Source organism: Macrotis lagotis, chromosome X (assembly GCF_037893015.1).
Source record: "Macrotis lagotis isolate mMagLag1 chromosome X, bilby.v1.9.chrom.fasta, whole genome shotgun sequence".
NCBI classification, from domain to species: Eukaryota; Metazoa; Chordata; class Mammalia; order Peramelemorphia; family Peramelidae; genus Macrotis; species Macrotis lagotis.
In genome coordinates, this window is record NC_133666.1 from 470,787,425 (window position 1) to 470,806,486 (window position 19,062).

A 19,062-nucleotide genomic window follows, 5' to 3' on the forward strand; every position below is an offset into this window, starting at 1 on the left:
ACATCGTTCTTCTGGTTCTACTCACTTTGCTTTGTATCAGGTCATTGTAAGTATTTTCAAGTTTTTCTAAAATCATTCTGTTCATTATGTTTTAATAAAAAAAAATTTCTGCAAGCCTTCCCTAACTTCAATCCTTTGTTGATGTCCCTCAAATTATCTTTAATTACTAAATGTGTGTGTTATATCCCCTAGTAAAATACAAGCTCTTTGAGGATGGGGACTATTTTTGTCTTTACAATGATAATAGCTTACCTTGTACAATCTCATTTTATCCTCACAACAACTCTGGGTGGTAATTATTACTATTTTGCAGATGAGGAAACTGAAGTAAAAGTGAAGAAACTTGCCAAAGATCACAAAGCTAGTCAAGTGTTTGAGGTCAGATTTATAGGATTTTCCAGGCCCAGCACTCTATCCAGTGAACTACCTTGATTCCCCTACCGTTATCTTCTCAGATTGGATATTTTAAAATATTTGGGTCTTCATGTTAATGAACTTCATAACAAGCTAGCATGATATGTCCTCATCTAACAGAGTAAGAAAATAGCAAATGTTTGTTGTTGAATTGAATTTCTCTTACATTTTCTATTTAGATCAAAATATACAGAAAATCAAAATTATAAGAAGTATCTTTAAATAAATATTTTTCATTTCACAGGTAGGACTTTTTTATTAATAGAAAGCACATACAAATACTCCCTGAATTATACTACACAGTTTGAGTCCCACAGAAGGAACAGGTAGCAGCTTCCCCTGGGGTTCCAGAGAAGGAGATGCATTTCCAGAGTTATCCCATCTCTTTCTTATGTACCAAGAAACCAGTGGCACCATGACTTAGAGGATAGTGGAAGAGAAAAGAAAAAGGAAATATGGTTAGCATAATCAAGTATCCTTCTTAACATCAATGTATCATTGTGAAACATCTGAGATAGGGAAATAAGGGTTTTCTCAAATTATCACAGTGCCTTCTGAGGAAAAAAAAGCAAACCCTACACTTCTATGTTTCTGTCATTCTATAGGTCATAGAAGTAATATATGTCACTTGTATGAAATTCAGAGAAATTACCCATAGATAGCTTGTAAAACTTGAAGTTCAAATCTTACTTTTGATACTTACTAGTTATGAGACCATACCAAGTCATTTAAACTTCTCTGAATCTTCCCACTTTTTCTGTAGAATGGAATTAATAATTTCTGTAGGCCTCAGAGTTGTTGAGAATTTCAATTAACATTGTGTATATAAAACATATGTATAACAATTTTAAAGAACTATAAAAATGCCAACTACTGTCATCTATATCATAGCTTAAATATGTTTTTTATAAGCTAGCCTAAAAACCCAACCCCAACTAAAAACCCTATTCCTATGGGAAAATGACTTCTAAGGTTTACACAACTGACTTACAAATGAACTTTTGGAACATAAATACATTTGTTGACTTCCTATACATACATACTTTATAGAACAAGAATTAATATTTTTTTGTCTTTCATTCCCAAAGAAGACCATGACATCAGGGAGGTGATGGCATGTCAAGCACATGAATTAGATTTGTGCTAAATCACCAGTCTCCTTCCTCCTCCAGAACCATCTACATCCAGTAGCCAGATATGAATCAGGATGACTAGAGATGGCTCTGGATGTGACACAATAGGATTAATTGAATTGACCAAGGTCACACAGCTAGGTCTGAGGCTGGATTCAAACTCCCATCCTCCTAACTCCAAAGCCAGTGATTTATTTACTATGCCATCTAGGAGAGGGGAAGGAATAGGATAAAACTATTTTAAAGTTAAAATAGAAGGTATGACTATCAAAGGTATTAATTAAAGATTAATCAATTGATTCTCTAAACACTACTCTTACCCTCTTGAAATTATTTTCAAGTACTTATTGTATGCTCCATACACATACAAGTAAAGTTACCTCCTGAAGGAAAGTTCTGCTTTGTTTTGTCTTTATATTCCTACATCTAGAAAAGTATAAGAGCTGAATTGTATATTGAATTGACCTGACTGAGGAATGAGGATAAGTGTAATGAAGGCTGGTCAATGAGATGGAAGGGTAAGAGATGAAACTAAACATTTATGGCATTATGATAAGTGCCTTCCTCACAAAATCTTTAAATTTGAACCCAATATCTCCAGTAATTGAGGTGGTAAAGGGGAGGTTATACTTCTGATGTTGGGGGAAGGGAGAAGATGCTTTGTAACTTCTTGCTTTTTTCTTTCCATTTTACAGTTGAGAAACCTGAATGCCAACAGAGGTTAAGTTACTTGCCCAGTCACATAATTAGTAAATAATATCTGAAGTTGGATTTGAACTTGGATCTTCCTTAATCTAGGTCCAGCATTCTATACGTTGTAACTTCGGTTGGGAGAGACCAGTCCTTAGGTACATACATAATGTGCTCTGCAGGATGCAATCCTCAAAATGATATATGGTGACCCTGAATAATGGTATACATTAATTAGGGATACATAAGGGTACATCATCCTAAATTATTTTTTTTTAGGTTTTTGCAAGGCAGATGGAGTTAAGTGGCTTGCCCAAGGCCACACAGCTAGGTGATTATTAAGTGTCTGAGACCAGATTTGAACCCAGGTACTCCTGACTCCAGGGCCGGTGCTCTATCCACTGTGCCACCTAGCCACCCCCATCATCCTTCATTCTTGAAGAAGACCATGACATCAAGGAGGTCATGCCATGACAAGCACATGAATTGGATTTGGGTGTGCTGTATTAAGTCACTAGCCTCACTTTCTCTTCACTCTAGAACAAAGGTTCTATTCTGTGTCTGTTTCTTGTCTAGTACATGGGGGTAAAACATCTTTTGCTTGGCTGCTGAATTGGAACTGAGTATGCATCTAAATGGCATTAACTAATATAATCAGCCTTTCCTCTTCTTCCAGTTTATAATGGGGCAAGGACTGCTATAAGTCTACAAGCCAAAACAAAGAGGTAACAAAAGTTGCTCTTCCAAAGTACTCTTTCCAACTGGGTTGCCTTGTTGTCATGAGAATGATGTTGCTATTTTAATGGCTTTATTGTATTTTTTCTCTCAGTCAACAAGTATTAGAGAAAGCTATCACCGTATGAACTTTAAAGGATAAAAGAAAAACTACCCAAAATCCAAGAATTAAAGTTCATGCCAGAGTTTGTCAATGAGAACCCAGTGAAGAGTGCAGCCCTGAGGAGGGCAACCTGTAGTCTCAGGCTAGCAGTGGATGGAGGACACTGAGACAATATGTCCTTTAGAAGGGAACTTGGGGCAGCTAGGTGGCGCAATAGATAGAGCACCTGCCCTGGAGTCAGGAGTACCTGAGTTCAAATGTGACCTCAGACACTTAATTACCTAGCTGTGTGGCCTTGGGCAAGCCACTTAACCCCATTGCCTTGCAAAAAAAACAAAAACCTAAAAACAACAACAAAAAAACAAAGGGAAGAACTTGGCCAACAGCTATGCCACATTCTAAATCAACTTGAGAAGATGAATGCTGTAATTTGAACCCAATATCCACAGTAACTGAGCAGTAAAGGGGTGTTAAAAGTTCTGATGTTGGAGAAAGGGAGGGGATGCTTTGTAACTTCTTGCTATATCTTCTCAACAAATATCTCTTTGTGAAAACTAATTGATATTATTTGTCACTGGATCAATCAATGATTTTTTTTAAAAAAGATAGATAACTAGTTATATTTAAGAAAACACTGGAATTGAGGGTTCAAGTCAATGGATTAGGAAAAAGACACCCTTCTCCCTCTCAGGAGTACCCCTGGGACTGTAAAAGAAAAATGTGGTCATCTCTAGTCTGGGAAAGTTTAAGTAGAAGTTAGGATAAGGATCCCCCAGCACTTTGATCTGTGCCTGAGAAACACAATCAGCTTTTCCTCTGGACCTGAAGGAGGGGAAGAACAGAAATCATGTGATTGGTAGAGGACTGAAAATCCTACCTAGAATTAGCAAGAGATAGGAAAGAAGAGCTTGTTTTTTCTGCTATGGCTTGTTCTTCATTCTTGAAAAAGACTGACATCAGGGAGGTCATGCCATGACAAGCACATGAATTAGATTTGAGTGAGGGGGGGTGCTGTATTAAATAGTCACTAGCCTCACTTTCTCCTCCAGAGCCATCTGGGTCCAATGACCAAATATGAATCAGGACCATTGGAGATGGCCCTGGACATGAGGCAATCAGGGTTAAGTGACTTACCCAAAGTCACACAGCTAGAAGTATCAAGTGTCTGAGATTGGATTCAAGATCCTGTAGGCCTGACACCAAGGCCAGTTCTCTATCCACTGGGCCACCTAGTTGCAGGAGATAGAATGGCAAGACACCAAAAGAAAAAGATTGTAGCAAGATAATAACTAGGTGAGTTAGTTATCCACAACCCAGGAGTGAAACTCTTGCCTCCTGGTCCCAGAGTCTTCACCTCATTCTTTTTTTTTTTTTTGGTCTGTTCACATTTTTACTGCCTACTTCTCAAAAAAAAACCCAATTTCTTTAAGTTATTCATTATATATATATTTCTTTGATGAATAGGGGAGGTATCAGTAGTAGAGAATAAGGAAGAGCAGCCCAGAAGACAAGCAGAAAAAAGCAAATTCTCTTTCCAAGCAATATTTTTACCTGCTGAGGACTCAGATATGTATTATCATAGGGTCCTGAAAATTACAGGGGGAAATTATGTGAATTTGGGACAACTTGGGGCAACTACATTCAGATAGCAGTTTTAGTAAACAGAGATTTGAAATAATTTCCCACTGAGGAAGTGGCTTTGAGCACTTGTTATTTTGAGGGAAAGAAGAAAAAAAGAGAAGGAGGAAGGGGGGTGGCTAGGTGGCCCAGTGGATAGAGCACTGGCCCTGGAGTCAGGAGTACCTGAGTTCAAATCCGACCTCAGACACTTAATAATTACCTAGCTGTGTGGCCTTGGGCAAGCCACTTAACCCCTTTGCCTTGAAAAAATCTAAAAAAAAATTAAAATTAAAAAAAAAGAGAGGGAGGAAGGATGGAGAAGAGAAAGAGAAGAAAGAAGAGAAAGATAGAGAATGAGGCAGAAGAGGAAGGGATAAGGAAATGAGGGGAATAAGGGACATAATGGGAAGAAGGGAAAGAGAGAAAGAATAGCAATATCTTCTGTCAAACACCTCCATACCATCAATCCCTGTTAGATAAATGCAACTTTTGCAGCACCATTTAGATTCACAATGTACATAATTATGATCAACAATTTTATCTTAAAGAGAAAGAATATGAAGAAACCTAAGAGTGATGGTGAGAAACTTACTTTCAAAAATAATCCACATAAAGTGCCTTATCACTACACTAAATACAAAGGGGATACAAAGAAAAACAAAAGACAATCCTTGCTCTCATGGAGCTTCTAATCTAATGGGAAAGACAACATATAAAGAACTATACACAAATAATCTATATGCATGATAAATTAGAAACAACAGAAGGAAGGCTCTGTAGAATTAAAGGGGATCAGGAAAGGCTTTTTGTGGAAGGTGGGATTTTAGCCAAGATTTGAAGAAAGCCAAGAGAAGAGGTAGGGAGGTCTGAGATAGGAGAAGGAATAGGGAATTGCTTTTATCTTGAACATGAAACCAAGAATAAACTGAAGTTTATTTATTTAAGGAGCAATATGATAGTATTTCCCTTCCTGTATAAGTCATACAAAAATTAAAACAAGTTGGGTTTTTAAAAGGCAAGGGCAGTCAAGGTTTGATCCAAAGTGTCACGTATATCCCTAATTTGAGGAGGGAGTCCGCAAGCTCTCTTTCATCAGCAGCTTCCCCAGCAATAGTCTTCTAGTATCCTGGAATCTCCTTAGATTCTTTATTGTCCTGTCAGGGCAATATCCTGAGTTGGGGGCATCTGTTTCTAAGGGGCACTATTGGGCAAAGTTCTTTACTTTTAATATAGATTTGAAGCAGGACAGTCAGTCATTACCTGGTGATCAGTTTCTCCAGGTGAGATTGAAGTTACATTGGGTGTCTGTTTTATAGTCTCGTTCCAAAATGGCAAAGATGATGCATCCTCAGAAGATAACCCACTCATGGAATAAGCACTCAACTCTAATCTTTAAATCTTCTGAAGCACCATTGGCATTCAATGATGGGATCACTTACGAATTAGGGAATTGAAATCTCTAATGAATGTGAATTCCCTTGAGTTACAAGCTCATTACTTCTTCCAGCTTCCTTAACTTCAAGAGAAATATGAGTAGTTAAGGGTGTAAGCTGGGTACTGCCTCTGTTTCCTGAGCTTCAGGTTCTCTTAGTAGAAGCTAAATAAATATTTTTTGAATGAACATGAGTCAATGTTCTATATGTTTTGGCATTAAAGAATAGGGGTGGCTAGGTGGTGCAGTGGATAGAGAACCAGCCCTGGAGTCAGGAGTACCTGAGTTCAAATCCAGCCTCAGACATTTAATAATTACCTAGCTGTGTGGCCTTGGGCAAGCCACTTAACCCCGTTTGCCTTGCAAAAAAAAAAAAAAAAAAACCTGAAAAAGAAAATGACATTTATTAAATATCAGATCATCTTCACAATTACACAACTGACTAAAAAGTATAGTGAAATCAACATCCCACAATATTATTTACTGCCTATTTTAAAAAGAATTTTATACAGTAGAGCAAAAAAGTTTCCTTAAAGGTTATTCATCTAGCTATGTATTACCCTGCATATTGAGATCATACAAAATTCTCTGACAGACATAACAATAGCTCTGTTCAGTGATATGCTGACAATCAAAAATTAAGGTGGCATAAAAACAGGAGGCTTTCCTCAGTGAATGTGTTTGTTTCAATCATGAAGGATATGTTTCAAAGAGTACAATTAGAATATCAATGCTGAGGTCTCCTAGGTGTTGCTCTTTGCAGTGACATTGCTGTGATCTCATTAAGCTCTGGAACAGTGTGGTACTTACTGAATGAGATCTATAATTAATCAATAGAGGTCAGCCTAACTCTCCACAAAGTAAGTAATAAAAATACTATCTATACTATATGATATGCAATTGATGGACTATGCACATTGAATTAAGCATCGGTACATATACTCTGGATAGACATGAGATAGACAATGAAGTAGGTCCATATTTAAATGGGAAGAAGATATCAGACTGGATTACATTATAAAAGTTGCAAAGTCCTGTCAGTGGCCTCAAGTTTATTCCTGAAATATAAGCCAATCTCTCTCTTTTTTTAAACCAAAAGTTGCATGGTACAAATGGCAACAAATCATGGAATACCACAAACTTCAAGAAATCAAAATTGGAGGTCATCCAAAGGGCAAAGGAGAGATATAAACAGTGGGTATAAATAAGCTGAAAGCTTATGTGTATATAACATTCAAACCAGATGTGAGAAGGAATAACAAAACAAGGGTCCAAATGTTACCCTGGCATCCACACAACAGCAAGAGAACTAGAAGATCCCTTCCCCTTCATATGAGGTGGCTTCCCTCTGAAATCGTTATAAGAAGACATGTACAGAATTGCATAGGTTGAGAAGAGGTAGGAAGTTTGAAGTCTTCAATGTTTTAGGAAATTCCCGTATCAAAGAGATTTTCAGTCCATTAAAATAATTTCTTAAAAAAGCAGAAACTAGTAGATTGTGCTACAGCACTCCCATTCTCAGTTTTCTATGTCTCATTAAATCCTACCCTTTGGTCCAAAGTCACTGTAAATAAACAATATTAATGGTGGTTTTAGAAGTTCAAGGTAAATTTAACTTATATGACTCCATCTACTTAAAATGGCAAGAATTCCTACAATGGGAAAGAAATGAGCCTTCCATTAGTACCGATGAATCAGTTGCCATATTTGTCAGTTTTCTTGTATATAATCTTATAAATTTTTCTTGTATTTTTTTCCCTTATCTCCACTTACATGGCTATAACAAGGGCTCAGGTCTTGGTCACCTCTTACCTCTATTGAAATAGGTTGAGAAATGGTTTGTCTCCCTTCTCTCTTTTCTTTTCCCTCTGTAATGCAGCCATCACACAGTTGCCAAAATAAACTTCCTAAGGCCCACGTCACTCTCCTGATCAAAACCCTACAATGAGTCTCACCTGTTTAAGACTTTCCAAAATACCACTCCCACCTACCTACTCTATCTTATTTCACATTATTCTTCTTCATAGTCTATATTACAGCAAAGTTGACTACCAGCAGTTCCTCAGCCACAACATGATGACTCCCACCTCTGCACCTGTACATGCTATGCCACTCCCCACACACACACACCTAGAATATAGTCTCTCCTTATCAAGTCTTTTCTTCTTTTCTTCCTTTTTTTGTATTTTTCCAATTACATGTAAAGATAGTTTTCAACATTTGTTTTTTTTAAGATTTTGATCTTGACCTTCCTCTTCCTTCCCTTTCTTCTCCTGTCCCTGAGAAAGCAAGTAATCCAATATCTTCTTCTTTCAAGGGATCAACTTAATCACTACTTCTTCCTTTAAGTCTTCACTAATTCCCTTTTCTAAATGATAACTCATAGGATCACAGAATTGTAATCCTAGAATCATGGACCATAGTTGCCATCTAGTTTAATTCCCTACTTTTATTGTTGAAGAAACTGAGGCATAATTATTAACACAGATTAAGAGATTTGCCCATCTGACAGTTAATAGTAACAATAATAGCCAGAATTTGTTATTGTTGTTAGTCCTTCATTCTTGAAGACACCAGTGACATCAGGAAGGTGATATATTGACTTGCAGGTGAGTTGGAGACATTTAAATAGTGAGGCAGAGCTGTGCAAAAGTCATCAGCTCCACTTGAAGGCCAAGAAGCTAGAATTTTTACAATACTTTGAGATTTGCTTTACAAATATCATTTCATTCAATCCCCACAATGAACCTGGGAAGTAGATGCTATTAATATCCCCATTTTACAGATGAGAAAACTGAAGAACAGTGGTTGATTGACTTGCTCAAGATTACACAGCTAATAAATGTCTGATGTAGTATTTGAACTCAGAACTTCCTGACTTCAAGTCCAATGCATTTTAGACTTATCCATCATTCTGACTCCAAATCCAATGCTCTTTCTAGCCACATACCCATTATACATTTAGTGACAGAACTATAATATAAATCTGAACACACACACACACACACACACACACACACACACACACACACACACACACACATCTAGGCTTTTTTTCCTACTGTAACCACTATGTTCTCTGTTTCTTCAAATATTCCTAATACTTAACCTGATTTTTGTTTCCTTTGCCCCATCACTGCTTACCCTGTATTATATGTAGCAGTGTGGAGTTGTTCCAAACACTAGACAGAAACTTCATACCAGCACCCCCTCACTCAAATCCAATTCATATGCTAATCATGATATTGCTTCCCTTAATGTCATGGTCTTCTTCAAGAACCAAGGCCAAACAACATCATCACTTAGCACAGTGCCTGATGTGTCCAATCAACTAATTAATGTTTGTTGGCCAATTTCTCAGTTCCCACTTGCTTTATCTCCACATTGAGTAGTATAGGCATAAGCTTTTTAAGGGATATGTCGTTTTTCATTTTTTGTAGCACAGACCTAGTATTAAACATAACCCAAAGAAAAGTCTACCTTGGAGTCAGAAAACTAGAGTTTAAATCGGGGCTCTGCCACTTACTACCTGTGCACCTTTGAGCAAGACATAACTTCTGTTAATAGAACCATCAGTAAAATAAGGGGGTTGAACTGGATGATCTCCGATGTTTTCCTAGAGTTCTACATCTATGGGGCTTATAAAGGAATGTTTCTTGATGTGAAATACAAACAAAAATCAGAATTGCTCCCCCACAGAGCTGCAGAGAGACAGGAGGAATTGCTGCAGCCGGGAGGGAGGCGACTGCAGGCCGCTCTCTCAGTGACTGCAGCGGTTGGCGAAAAGCAGCAGAATTGAGGGGAGGAGGGAAGGGAGACGGCGACAAGAGAAGGTGAAAAAGATGGGGAAGGGGTGGGGAGATGGAGTTTGCTTGAGGCTCTGACAAACAAGAGCTAGACAGAAAAGGGGGGAGGGGGGCCTTGAGGTCCACCACTCACTGCCGGGGAGGAGGGGATGTGGGGAGGGGACAGGAAGAGATAGTTTGGGGCTGGGGGCACGCTCTCCATCCTTCTGGGTTTAAAGCGCTCAATTCCAAGAACTCAACCACTGAGCCCTTCTGCCTCTCCAACCCCAACCGGAGTGCGCCAAGAAAGGGAGGGCAAATACGAGGGCACTGTCAGTCCAGAATGCTGCGTCTCGGGCTGCTCGGCCCATCCTCCACTTACCCCAAGACTAAGGAGCACAGTCTAAGCGTGAGGCACTCAGGGTAGTGGGCTTCGGTTTGTGGTCACATCGTTGCCATAGAGATGGAGATGCCATAGACGCTACCTGGGAGGGAAAGGCGAGGAGTCGGGGGCGGGGACTATTGGTCCCTCCCTCTACCTCTTCTTCCCACGAATCCTGGGTTTTTTCAATCAAGGGAACTTAGAGGTCATATATAATCATACGATCCTTTCGCTTTACAGAAGAGAAAATGAAGGCCCAGTGGAGAGACTTGCCCAAAGTCGTGCAGGCAGAATTAAGGCCTTCAATAACAGTTTCGCTTTTTACCCATGCTCCCACAATTATGGCTATGAATTTTTCTTCCCTTTATATCAATATGAATACTACAACGAGCTTTTCAGATTTTTAAAGGAACAGTCCTGGATGATGCACCAATAAGGTGCTTTGCACCCTTGACTTGATTGATAGCTATATTGCTCTCTGCTGTATATTCAAGTGGTCATCTTTGAGTATGTTTTTTAAATGAAACACTTAGAAAGTAATCAGCTATGGTAATCAGCTATAATTTAGCATCTCGTTTAATTTTTCCAAGAGTGCCATCTTCCTGAGTTCAAGTGTGACCCCCGGCACATAAGTAACCAAGAACTAGATTCTGTAGAAGAATCTTCTAACTGCTACAGTAGCCAAGTCTGATGAGGAATCAACCACAACTCACATCTCAATAAGGAGGCGTAGCTATGCCATACCCAGAAGTATATATGGTGTGGATTCTGTGAAGTGAGAAAAAAGATTACACGCGAGGAATGTTTTATAGCAACCATTCTGAATCTCCTCTCCCAAGAGAACAAAGCGTATAGAGGAGAGATTCAATCTGGAACATCGTATTTCAGTCTTCACTCTTATCTTCTCAGTCAAAAATCTCTTTTTAAAAGTTTATTGAAATTAATTGGATAATTGATATAGGAAAGATGTTAACTCTTTTAATGATAATGAGGGGAACAAAGCAGATGGGAGGAAGGAAAACTTGTAAGCAATATTATTCTTGCCCCTACAATACCCATAAACATCCCTAGAACCTTAAGGGGAGCAAGTAGCCAGCCAGCTTCTGAGGATCCATCCTTTCAGAACAAATGGGAGCTTAGGAAAGTGAATTACAGAGCCTGTTCTAGCATAGGAAATCCAAGAGATGCTATTTTTTTATTTTAACAGTGGAGGGGGTAATTGGGGTTAAGTGACTTGCCCAGGGTGAAAGCTAATAAGTATCTGAGACCATATTTGAACTCAGGTCCTCTTAACTTCATTACTCTATCCACTGCACCACCTGGCTGCCCTCAGAGATCCTATTTCTAAAAAATCAAAACAAAAATTTCAGTTAAGAGAATATAAAATTAATCCATAAAACCATCAGTTTAGGATGCTGAGTGAAGTGAGCAGAACCAGAACATTGTACACAATAAAAGTAACTTATGTGATGTTCAGCTATGATAAACTTAGCACTTGTCAATGATCAAAAACAATTCTAAAAGACTTGTGATGGAAAATGCCATCCACATCCAGAGAAAGAACTGCCCTGTCTGAATGAAGATCAATGCATACATTCTTCATTTTTGTTTTTTCTTTCTTTTGTTTTGATTCTTCTTTCACAATATAACTAATATGGAAATATGTTTAACATGATTGTGCATGTTTTACTGATCAGATTGCTTGCTCTTTGGGGGAAGAAAGAAGGAAGTGAGAAAAGTTTACAAAAATGAATGTTGAAATTATCTCTGTAATTTAAACCATTAGTTTATCTGTATATTACTTAGAAAATCCATCAAGAAGAAATGGGGGGGGGGGGTGGCTAGGTGGCGCAGTGGATAAAGCACCGGCCCTGGAGTCAGGAGTACCTGGGTTCAAATCCGGTCTCAGACACTTAATAATTACCTAGCTGTGTGGCCTTGGGCAAGCCACTTAACTCCATTTGCCTTGCAAAAAAGAAGAAGAAGAAGAAGAAGAAGAAGAAGAAGAAGAAGAAGAAGAAATAGGGGGAAATTCTTCAAAATAACTCCAAATGCATAAAATATCTGGAAAGTAATTTATCAAGACAACTCGGAACTTGTTTGAATACTACTACAAAACATTATTTTCAGAAATAGAGGACAATTGGTTGAACCATGCCATTGTAATAAATATTATGATACTACATCAATTTAAAGACAGCATGATGTGGTAGACAGAAAGCTGATCTTAGAGCCAGGAAGACCTGAGCTCAAGAGCTGCCTCACTAGACCGCTATATCATTAAACATTAATCAGAAGCATCCAGATAGGGCGCTGAACTTCTAGTAAAGAAGATCTTGTTCTAATTCTCTACCAGCTATGTAACTATGGACAAGGCATTTAATCAAGTCTCAAAACCCCACAGAGCTTCCTAAATCATCTTCTTCTCAAACTTCCAAACCACTTAGAAATTTCAGCCTGACAATCCACACAGAAAAAAATATTTGAAGAATGATTATTAAATCAAGATTATAATATGGAGGATGAACAACCTGTTGAACTGATCTATAAATGAATAAATTATATATGTATATAATATATAAAATGTAATTATATGATATATTAATAAAAATAAATTATATGTAAGGCTATATATTGACATATGTACATAAAATCACAATACTTAAGTGGGTTTTCATATATGTACACACACACACACACACACACACACATATATATATACATATATATGTATATATATATAGTGAGAGAGAGACAGTATTTATTTGCCTTGGACAAAGTCTACACATGGACAATAAGATAGGGCCAGAATTAAACATTGGGAAAGGAACAAAAAGGATTGCATTTGAGATGTTTAGCACATTTAAGTACCAAAAACTTTTCCTTGAAACAGAAATCTGTTTTAATATCAATATTCTTTCATAATCAATATAACTATGAATGACAAAATAACAAAATCTCTGAAAAGTCAACATTATGGATCACGGAAGGAGGGTATGGAAACATATAGAGGGTATAAATAGACTTGTAATATATTACCAATGATGAATTTCATGCAAAAAGTGACATAAAAAAAGCTGGATAACCAATAAAGAAGGTGAGGCAGTTATGTAATAAGATTGAGACAACAGATGAGAAATCCACATAATTTTTTGGCATTCTCATAAATATTAAATGACTTAGAGGAAAATCTCAACATGTTGACTTTATCAGGATCAGGTCCTGTCAAACTAATAACATTAAATTTTTTTTGATAGTAAAGAGTGAGAATGCTGGAGATGTAGTTTAACTTAGATTTTAACAAAACTTTTGATTATATATATGTATATATATATATATATATATATTAATTTTTGTAGAGAAGATGGAAAGAAATGGCCTAAACTATAATTAGATGGATTCAGAACTGGTTGAATAACAAAATTTTCCAATGGAACGCCCTAAGAATCTGTTGATGCTGTTGACCTTTTTAACCAGTGACTTGAATGAGAGAAAAGGTAGCATGCTTATCAGATTTACAGAGGATAAAAAGTTGACAGGGATGGCTGATGTGCTGAATCAAAGAGTTATAATCCTAAAGGATCTCAGCAAATTTAAGAGAACTTTGGACTGAATTGAATATGTTAAAGTAAGGATAATATAAATTCTTCCACTTCACAAACAAGATGAGATAGCTATGATTAAATAGTTTGAAAAAGATTTGGGGAAGGAGCTTTAGTGGACTACAAACTCAATATGAGCTATCAGTGTGGTGACAGTTTAAAAAAAATACCTCTCTATGAGAGGAACAATTTCTAGGAATAAAAAGAGGAGATACTCTATATTGTCACCTCATAAGACCTTATGTGGGGTAGCACATTCAGTTCTTTGTGCCATAGGATACTGATGAGTTAAAGAATGTGCAAAGGAGAAATAAGGCCAAGGCATGAGGATTACTTTAAAAGACTAAAAAATGCTTAGCCTTGAGAAGTCTTGGGAGACTGGGGCATGATAGCTGTCTTCAAGTATTTGAATAAAGGATTATATTTGTACTTATAAAACAGATCCAGTTGTAATTAATAGATGTTACAAAGAGATACTTCGAGTTTTGTTATTAGGAAGAACTTCCTAACAATAAGAGCAGTCCACAAATGAGCTGTGCTGCCTCAGAAGGTAGTGAGTTGCACCAATCTGTAGAGTTATTGTGTGAGGATATAGTTAAAAGTTACATATGATGATAAAGTATTTTTGCTCATCCTTCATTTTTAAAGAGATATAATAACATCATAGGGTGATAACCTGACTTGCAAATTCATTGGATTTAAGTGCTAGAGTCACCAAAATCCAATGGCAGTACAAAAGTCATAATGACTGGCAATGGCCTGGCATTCAATGGATGGCCTTGGCATCTTCAATACCTGACCAAACTCTAATTTCTCCACAGCCCCTACTTCAGCAAACTTCTTGGTCATTGGAACAAATTGTTCTCACCTACCCATTTTTCTGGCAGAAGTCTTCACCTACTTTCTCCTTACTGACAGATTTGAGACACTTGGTTACTGTCAACCTGGTTTAACCTGTCTGCCAAAATGGTTTTACCAGGGTGTGGCTGCTATGAGAGTTGGGTGATAGGTATGTGACCATAGATCTAATAAAGTATAATCATATACCTCATACATCAAAATTCTATAATTGTCAGGGTGGCAGTTCCTCTCTAATTTAGTACATGATCTTTGGGAGTTTCTCCAGCCAAAAATTCATCATCATCCTGCAGTCAGCCTGGTGTCATCTCTCCAAATTTAAAAGATATATAGTCCCATTGCTCATTGCTGGGTCTATAATCTTAAATTTTTCCAGTATAGTCACAGTACCTGTCAGAACTTGTATACTACATTATCCCAATTTTAATAAATCCAAGGGCACCTCCATAAAATGGGAGGAAGTAGAGTAGAACTAATATGTTGCTTTATAAAACATGAAATTACTTTACTATGTCTATAAATAATTTTCATTGTGTTAGAACATATCTAAAGAATTTATGCATTTTAATATAAACTATCCAATACAACTTGACCTGTTGAAATTATGTACTAGCAGTGATTGTCAGAGATAATCACTCAGACTTACACAATGCTATAAGTTAAAAATCTAAAAAGTGAGAATTTACAACTAGTAGAATTATATACAAATATTGACTGATGGTTGCTATCTGTGTAATTTTAGATGAAAGAGATAACTTCTTAATGCTTCATTTTTACCTTTAAAAGATGCAAATCAAAGAGTTTGTTCTGAAATTCTAATGAAAAATGTATAGAAAGCTTAGGGTGCTATATAAATGCCACATAATATTTTTACTTGTTTTGTCATGTTTTAGTTACTGTTCACAAAATGTTTCTTGTAGTTCTTATTTTAAGTAAAAAAGCAGAGTTAAATGTAGCTGCTATCAACCATTTTATGGCATAACCAAATTGCTTATCTTAATGCTTGACTAACTGTGATAAATATTTTAAGTGGACATGTGGAATGGAAAATCAAAATTAAAACCTCTAAGAAAATCCAAAAGATGTTTCTTTAAGAGTGTAGCATTCTGAGTAGAATATTGGGAGCTATTTTTATAACAAAATAAGCATTCTGATAGAAGGGAAATTAATAGCATAGATTTATGCATTTTCTGCTGATCATTAAGAGATATTTATTACTGGGACTACAAATTGGAAATAGACTGACAATCTCATTTTCTTTCTATATTTATTTTTAAGGTTTTAAATTTTATTTTTTTATTCTCATTTTGTACAAATGGGTTTTTTTACATTAATAAAATATTCTTGTTTAAGAGTAAACAAAATACCCCCTTCCCCCCATGAATATAGACTTGCTTGAGCGATAAAGTAAAGGGGAGAGAAAAAAATTAAAATAAAAAAATAGTAATAATTGTAGATATGGCCAGGTGGCGCAATGGACGAAGCACCAGCCTGGAGCCACAAGCACCCAAGCCCACATCCAGCCCCATAGACCCAACATGTGACATGCAAGCCACCTGATCCCCACTGCCCTGCAAAAACCAAAAAGAAGAAAAAAAAAGACCCAAAATAAAATAAAATAGTAATAATAGTAGGGGTGGCTGGGTGGCGGACAGAGCATTGGCCCTTGAGCCAGGAGCACCCGGGTCCAAATCCAGCCTCAGACACCCAAAGACCACCCTGCTATGTGGCCCCAGGAAGGCCACCCAGCCCCATTTTCCCTGCACCCTCCCCCAAATAATAATAATAATAAAAATGTGCTTCAGTCTTTGTTCCAACACCAACAACTCTGTCATGGGTGGATCACATTCTTTATGGTAAGGCCATCACAAAAGTTACTTCCATATTTTTCCAATGTTGCCACTGCTGATCGCATCTCCCTCCTTTCTTATTTCTCCACTACCATGTACTATATTTTCTCTCTCCTTTCACTATGACTCTGCTGTAGGGTCGCTGAGTGGCGCAGCAGACAGATCCCTGGTCCTGGGGCCAAGAGGCCCTGAGCCCCCATACCACCCCTTTAGGCCCAGAATCCACCTGGCCCCATGGTCCTAGACAGACCTTCCAATCCCAGCCCCTTGCAAGAAGTAAAAAAGAAAATGTGTTACATCTGACCACTCTCCCACCATGGTCCATCCTCTCCTCCTTTATTCACGTCGCCACCCCTTCCCCTTGCTCCCCCCTCCTTCTTACTCCAGATTTCTATACCCCATTGAGTATATTTGCTGTTTCCTCTCCTAGCCACCTCTAATGAGAGCAAAGTTTCCCTCATTCCCCTTTGCCTCTCCCTTCCATATCATTGCAATAGCTCATTGTAATAAAGAAAAATCTTATTATATGAAATATCTTGGCCTATTCCCCCTCTCCTTTTTCTTTCTCCCATTCCATTTCCCTTTTTTTCTATTGACTCCATTTTTATACCATATTTTATCTTCGAATTCAGCTTTCTCCTGTGCTTCAACTATAAAAGCTCCTTCTACCTGCTCTATTAGCTGAGAAGGTTCATATGAGTATTATCAGTGTCATTTTTCTATGCAGGAATACATGCAGTTCATCATCATTAAGTCCCTCATATCTTCCCCCTCTCCTCCAATCTCCATGCTTCACCTGAGTCCTGTATCTGAAGATCAAACCTTCTGTTCAGCTCTGGCCATTCCAAAAGGAACATTTGAAATTCCCCTGGTTCATTGAAAGTCCATCTTTTTCCCTGGAAGAGGACATTCAGCCTTGCTGGGTAGTTCATTCTTGGCTGCATTCTAAGCTCTTTTGCCTTCTGGTATATTATATTCCACGCCCTACGAGCTTCCAATGTAGTTGCTGCCAAGTCCTGTGTGATCCTGACTGCAGCTCCACGATATTTGAACTGTGTCCTTCTGGCTGCTTGTAATATTTTCTCTTTGACTTGGGAATTCTGGAATTTGGCTATAATATTCCTAGGGGTTGTTTTTTTGGGATCTCTTTCTTGGGGGGATCGGTGGATTCTCTCCATTTCTATTTTGCCCTCTGCTTCTAGAATATCAGGGCAATTTTCCTGTAGTAATTCGTTGAAAATGATGTCAAGGCTCTTTTCCTGATCATGACTTTCAGGTATTCCAATAATTTTTAAATTATCTTTCCTAAGTCTGTTTTCCATATCAGTTGTTTTTTTCAATTAGATATTTCACATTTTCTTCTAATTTTTTTGGTTTTGAAGTATTGATTCCTGATTTCTGGTAAATTCATTGATCTCCTTGAATTCTATTCTTTGTCTGAAGGATTTGTTCTCCTCAGAGAGTTTTCTTATCTCTTTTTCCATCTGGCTAATTTTGCTTTTTAAAGCATTCATCTCCTCAATAACTTTTTTGAACTGTTTTATCCATTTGACCTAAGCTGGTTTTAAGCATGCTGTTTTCTTCAGCCTTTTTTTTGGATTTCCTTGACTAAGCTGCTGTCTTCATTTTCATGTTTTTCCTGCATCTCTCTCATTTCTTTTCCCAGTTTTTCTTCTAACTCCCTCATTTGATTTTCAAAGTCTTTTTTGAGCTCTGTCATAGCCTGATCCCAGTTTCTGTTTTTCTGGGAGTCTTTAGATGCAAGAGCTTGTGTTTCCTCATCTTCAGACTGAGTATATTCATCCTTCTTGGGACCATAGATAATATATTTCTCAATGGTGTTCCTCTTTTTTCTCTGCTTGCTCTTTTTCCCAGCCTAAGCCTGTTTTGGGGGTGCTTCCTGAGCTTTTGGGACACTCCCACAAGGGTCTCAGTGTGTGAGGCTCTGTCCTCCCTCCTGGTCTGTGAATAACCATATGCGCTCCCATCTGCCACAGGCCTGAGGTGGAGGGGGGCCACTGCTGTTCTGTATGGGGGCCTAGACTGCAATCAGTATCTGAATGTGTTCAGAGCCCCAGAGTCCTGTTCCAGGAGCAGAGGACAGAGCTCTGCAGTCTCTCTTCATTCCCCTCCCTCTGCTCAATGGGCTCATGCCCTGGAGGCTCCTGCTTACTGGCTCAGCCTGCTTCTGTTCCTGGATCTGGGCTGCGAAAAACCACGCTGCTTGTTGTGTGCCCTGGGGGCTGGGCTCCACATGCTTGCTCTGGCAGAGGTCCCCCACTGTTCCCCCACTTTGTGCCTGGTGCTCCCCGGGGTGCAGCTCAGGAGATTCCCCCACTGCTGTGAGCTGAGGCTCCCAGCGCCCTGGGGCTGCCTCCGGGAGGCTGAAGTTCGTTCCCTCTGGTGGGTCACCCCTCAGACCCAGGGAACAGAACCTTTCTGCTCTTTTCCAGGTTAC

At 38.1% G+C, this 19,062-nt stretch overlaps 1 protein-coding gene across 1 annotated transcript in view; it reads right to left on the minus strand.

Annotated features, from left to right (window-relative positions):
* The window catches only part of LOC141499262 (uncharacterized), a 22,480-nt gene extending 12,197 nt beyond the window's left edge, over positions 1–10,283 (minus strand). Inside the window, exon 1 of the mRNA XM_074202080.1 lies at positions 10,205–10,283. Within this exon, the coding sequence (XP_074058181.1) occupies positions 10,205–10,283 (79 nt within the window). The remainder of the gene's footprint in view (positions 1–10,204) is intronic.
* Positions 10,284–19,062: the final 8,779 nt, after the last annotated feature.